Below are 5,919 nucleotides of genomic sequence, written 5' to 3' on the forward strand. Positions count from 1 at the left end.
TATATATATATATATATATATATATATAAAACATATATATATGTATGTATGGAAAGGTAAAAAAGTGCTATTGCTGCCGTACATTTAACATCCTCTATCCAAGTGACTAATTATCTTACAGATGGCTGACTGTGCTTTTGTTTCCATTACAATTACTGTAGAGGTAAAATTGGTCTTCACATATATACTGAAATGTTTAAGATCAATTCTTCTTACAGGCCCTAAACTCATCCACTTCTAGTAAAAAGCAAAAGGTTTTTTATTTGTGTGTGTGGGTGCATATTGCGTGGGTGGGGGCCTGAGGGGTTAGGGGGGAGCTGGAACGACAAGACCGACATGGGAGAAAAAACTCTGTTTAAGCACTAACCTCCTGCTGCTCTCGAGGAGACATAAGGATAGATGACAGAATAAACCCAATAAATAATAAGGGTGCTAGTAAATTGTAGTTTAGCTTAATGAAGTTCTCCTGAGGATTTCCTTGCTCACCTGAACCTTCCTCTGCAACAACACAAACCAAAGCAAGAATGTTCATTGTACACAACCCAGAAATAAAGCTTTAAACAGGAGAAGAACATTTGTTTCTCCTATATTTTTTATATAATTCTACAACCAATTTCGTACATAAATTGCATCTCCGTGCTATATCATCAATACACAATTAGAATTTCAAAATGAAGCAGAACGGCTACAGGGGATCAATATAGGCGACTTCAACTTAGATTGACGCCTAGTTGTTGGTTTAAACATAATCCATGCATTTACCAAAACACATATAATATTGCACTACCATACCTTTGCCTGACTCGGCTTTTTGATTATTATTTGCTTTGGGAATTTCTTTCTTGTTCTTTGGATAATAGTTCTCATAGTCTACAAAAACACAACATTCAACAAATAAGCATTGAAAACCAAACAAAAATCTATACTTTATCAAAAAGCTCAATCATTCAATCAATTCTCACTTCTTCTCTTTGGCCCTTCGCTACAGAAAAACCTTCTAAGCCTAGGGCTTGCCAAAACCGAATCAAGCTCCTTACTCAAGCCTCTCCTTCCACCTCCAATCAACGTCAAATACGTTCTCACAAACCCTAACCCACCATCAACGCGTGTAATGCACGCGCCACCGGTTGCCACTTCATCCAACACCGTCGACCTCACTCCATATCCAACACCCTAAACAAAACGAAAAACAATCAAAAAAATTTCAAATTTCCAAAAAAAAAAAAAAAAAAAAAAGGAACTTCATCAATTACATTAATACATGAACAGAGAGCTTACTTTGTGAATGCTGGAACGAGAAGCCTTAGATATGGAGCGGCTAATACGTGAAAGCATCATTTTTTTGGTGATTTCCTTAACATGAATTTCCTTTTCAAATCCTTAGAAATCGATTCTGAAAAACGGATCCTTTAAGGTGAATCGATTGATAATATCGACGAGAAATTAGCGAAAAACAGTTTAATTTTCACAGATTTATAAGATTTTTTTGCACTTGGAGCTATTGTTTAGGTCGAAGAATTTGCAGAATCAGAGAAGTTCGGGTAACAGGGAAAACCGGGAAAGCAATACCTTGGTTACTAGGTGAATTTACTTATTTGACCTTGGAAGGGAAATTACTTTCGTTTTTAGAGAATCAAACAGTTTACGTTTTACGGAATTTTGTGAATGACATCTTCAATTTATTTTGAACTAAAACTTATATATTTGTAAACATCATAATAATTGACAATTCAAACTATTTAAAAGATAAAAATTTACATCAAAAAATAGATTCATTTGAATTTCGAAATGTGTTACATGAATTGAGACAGAACGGATAGTTTGCTTGGTGTTTAGGGGTAATTTGGTCATTGGAGTTATTTTTTTCTCTGTGGTTGTAGGATAAGCCACAAGTTTGTAATGAGGTCCAATGATGGAAGGTGGACTAATTTGGGCCCAATTTTTGTATTTATGGGCTAAAAGTTGATGGGCATGAAAGGTGGATGCATTTGGGCCCAAATTTTGTAGAGAAAGTTACGTATATATACTGTTCGGCCAACTAGTTTACCAACATGACTGAAATATAATAATATACACATTATTTTCGTGTATATGTATGTAAACAGATACATCATGTGTATAATATATGTATTTAGTATGAAGTATGCACAAACATGGGGGGAGCCAATTTAAGCTAAGGGTGGTCTGGTGCATACTCTTTGTCGAAAAATTATGTGTTGTATAGAGATTGAATGTATTTATTATTTCAAATTTGACCACATTTTACAAAATTCCTGACTTCGTCATTATACACAACCTATATACTTTGTACATATTTGTCTGCTCTGCCAAAACAACCATATCCATTTGTCAATTTGTAAAAAAAAAAATGTACACTAAATATGTGTATCATATGTATACTATCAATTATATATTTTTTAAAAATATACATTTATCTACTGTTATTTTTTATATTGATTTAGGACAAGTCATGAGTTCATGCAACAAATTTTACAAGGTTTTCATTTCTTTTCCACGTAACGAATTTTACAAGGTTTTCACTCACAATTTATTTAGCTAAAAATCGCCATATAATAATTTTCCTACAACACAATATATTCTATAAGTATCATACATACAATTATTTACTAGTAGTAAAAAAAAATACTAATTATTTGACCAAGAAAATGAAGGAGAAGTTGGTGGAGATGAATAAGAGCAAGATGAAGAATATGAGTTTGTGGGCTTATTAATAGATGGGTTTCTAACCATTAATGGCACCATATCTTCAAGTAACCCTTGTGAGCCCATTCTATCAAGGCCCAATCCTTGTGAGCCCATTTCACTAAAGCCCAATCCTTGTTCAAGGTCAACAATTGGGCATGGATTGACCAGTATTGGGCTTTCATCAACTTCACTTGTGTTTTCAGATTCATAGTTATGGGCTTTTGAATCTGTTACTTTGGGCTTTTTGTTGGGCTGGTTAAGAGATTGAGGTGGATCAAGAGTGATAATTGGGTAAGCAAAATGTAGATGAAGGCCTTCATAAGTAATTATGAAAGTGTTGGGCTCATCACTGGACCTCTCAACTTGTTTTTTGGCTCCACATCTTGGATTAGTGCATTTGTAGTAGCTCCTGTTGAAATCAATTCAATAACATCAAAAAATAATAGAAATATTTTTATGTTTATGGGGGGGGGGGGGGGATGAATATCGGATCGAATTTTAAAAAAAAGATATATATGTATTCACTTCAGATATACAGTGTGTAGGTTTTGACATAATTTAAGGCATATGTCTGAAGTTTCATATGGTTGACCGATGATGATCAGTCATGTTTTTCTCATTTCGATCATTTTTACTTGAATCTTACTCAAATTTTTTCTTAATGTACATAGTTCGATTTTGAGTTGTTTTTGCCCGACTTCATTCATTTTTGTTTGAAGTTTATGCACGTAAGACTGAAGTTCAAACAAAATAGCTGAAGACTAACAAAAATGATTGAACTTCAATCAGGACTAAAGTTTGACTCAAATGAGACAAAATTAAATAGGTATATATGAGCATATATTATACCTTGGATATGGGCTATTCTTAATGGATTTTTGGCCATATTTTCTCCACTTATAACCATCATCAGCCATTGCATTACCACAAGTTTGTATTCTCAATGTATATTTAGCCTCATGCTTATTCATCATCATGTCTAACCCTCTTCCCAACCCTAAATTCCTGCATTAATATGAACAAAATTCAATTTCAACTTCGAGTAATTTAACATGTTATACCAGGTCAGAGTTTCCCTTTATATATTCTTATTCAAAGATTTCAGGTTCGAAATCTTGGGGAAAAAATCACATTTAGTAGGAAGACTTAATCTCCCAAAAAGTGAAACTTTCCAATGTGGTAATGCTTATTATAGAGATCAAACATAAAATAAATTTTTTACACTGTCAGTGTGTAGAACTTATAAAACTAAAAACATCAAGAGAGAAAAAATTCAAAACCTAGCATCATGAGATTGAAGTACTCCATTACTTGTCATAGACAAACCACTCTCTATATCATCATGAATATTGTTAGGCCATGAAGAAAATGAAGAAATAGAACTCTTTGTTACATCAAGTGAACAATAATTATCACTTGAAGAAGTTGTTGAGTCATGTTGAGGTGCAAAAAAGAATGGTGATTCATCATCAAGAAGTTCTTTTATCAACTCATCTTCATAAGACCATGAATATTTCTCCATTAACATTTTCACTACAATGATTATATTTTAATTAATTTGCTAGATTTTTTTGGTAACAATTATGAGGGATTTTAAAGAATTTTTTGGTAAAAGGTGAAGGGAGAGTGGAGTAGATGAAGAAGAATCAAAATTCTTGATGTTTTTTGTTTTGTGTAATAAAGTATTATTGGTAGTTGATGCTTTATGTGTACATATTTATAATTTAAAGGGATAAGGTATGTAGAATCTATTTTTTTATAAAAAAAAAATATTAATTGATTTCTAAGTGTCAATTGTACAATACATGGGAATATTTTCAATTCTTATGCATAATATTATAATAATAATAGTAATAATAATAATAATAATAAAATGTATTAATTCTAATCACAAGAATATAATGTATTATTTCAGATTAGCTGAATTTGCTTTCAAATTAATAATAGTTCTGCTTTGAATTCTGATTAATTTAAATATATATCGAAATATTTTATTTTATATAAAACACTTCCTACTTATAAAGGTGACTCTATTTCAAAGTTACATTTAAATACAAAACTTAATCTAATTAAATATGAAGAAATACTTTTATATCGAGTGGTGTTCTCATGAAGAAATTCGGCTCTAATTCTTAATTTTAGTATTTTTTTTATTTTTGTATAAATTAAAATTAATAGAAATGTTGCCATTGCGGTTGAACTGCTGTCACAATTATTTGTTGAAGATATTAAATTGTAAAAAAAAAAATATTCTGAATTATCTACTATTTCTCTCTTGTATATTTGTCCTACTAGGGTGCTTTAATAAATCTCAACCTACCAATCTGGATTGTAACGAGATAGTTGAAATTTCTCAATTCTTAATCAGAAATATCAGGTTTGAATTTTGAAAATAAAAGAAAATCTTATTAAAAGCATCGTCATTAGATCTAGACCCTATAAAGCGTGAACTTCGAATCAGTCAAACTTAATTATAAATACCGAACATCGACATAATAAAAAGGGGATCTAGGCCACCTGAACCATGACTTGTATTCGGTAGATATGTGAACAAGTGTCAACCACTAAAGAAGGATTTGAAAAGATGCTACTTACTTATAATACATAAATTAATAATTGGAATAAAAATATTTGTTTCTTAATATATATGTATTATATTCCTTTTTATCTATTTTAGGAAAGGTTCTCATTTCATGGGCAGTTGAAAATTAATGTTAAAATTAACTAATATGACAATAATTGAGGTTAAAAGTAGAGGTTCAATTTCTTTATCCAAAAGCAGGTGATATAAGGAATCACTTGCACATTTTAATAATTTAGCTCAAATCTCTCATTATTTCTCAAAATAATTGTTGTAATTTTTGGTTGGACTTGGATTAAAAGTTATGTTTGATGTGATATATAAACATAATTAAGCTGTTTTTATCTTATAAATTTTTTTGGTATATATACGAATTGAAGTGATATCTAACTCTTTCATCGTAAAGGTGAAATGTTGAAAAAAATTAACTGATAATGTATGTTGAATTCATATTTGTGAAATCATTACGCCCAACATGAATATATTTAAATTTATAGTCTGTTTAGCCGAGTTTTTAAAGAAGTGCTTTAAAAAAAATATTTTTGAAAAAGCAATAATTTTTGTTTGGCTAATCACATTTGCTAATTTTAGAGGGATAATTTGTTGTTTGTGATGGTTCAAAAAGTACTTAC

General features: G+C 30.8%; 2 protein-coding genes across 2 annotated transcripts in view; both read right to left on the minus strand.

Moving 5' to 3' along the window:
- LOC107031306 (ATP-dependent zinc metalloprotease FTSH 10, mitochondrial-like) overlaps nucleotides 1-1,338 on the minus strand; it is a 9,321-nt gene extending 7,983 nt beyond the window's left edge. Inside the window, exons 1-4 of the mRNA XM_015232630.2 lie at nucleotides 1,279-1,338; nucleotides 963-1,173; nucleotides 793-870; nucleotides 368-498 (exon numbers count right to left, since the gene is read on the minus strand). Coding sequence (XP_015088116.1) covers nucleotides 368-498; nucleotides 793-870; nucleotides 963-1,173; nucleotides 1,279-1,338 — 480 coding nt within the window. The remainder of the gene's footprint in view (nucleotides 1-367; nucleotides 499-792; nucleotides 871-962; nucleotides 1,174-1,278) is intronic.
- Nucleotides 1,339-2,475: 1,137 nt separating this feature from the next.
- Nucleotides 2,476-4,387, minus strand: LOC107029766 (probable WRKY transcription factor 49). The gene is made up of 3 exons (XM_015231212.2): nucleotides 3,987-4,387; nucleotides 3,556-3,711; nucleotides 2,476-3,115 (listed from the first exon to the last, which is right to left on the minus strand). Exons 1-3 carry the CDS (start codon nucleotides 4,232-4,234, stop codon nucleotides 2,647-2,649), a joined length of 873 nt encoding a protein of 290 aa, XP_015086698.1. The 5' UTR covers nucleotides 4,235-4,387; the 3' UTR covers nucleotides 2,476-2,646.
- Between the last annotated feature and the right edge of the window lie 1,532 nt (nucleotides 4,388-5,919).

The sequence above is a fragment of the Solanum pennellii genome, chromosome 9 (genome assembly GCF_001406875.1).
Source record: "Solanum pennellii chromosome 9, SPENNV200".
Classification (NCBI taxonomy): Eukaryota; Viridiplantae; Streptophyta; class Magnoliopsida; order Solanales; family Solanaceae; genus Solanum; species Solanum pennellii.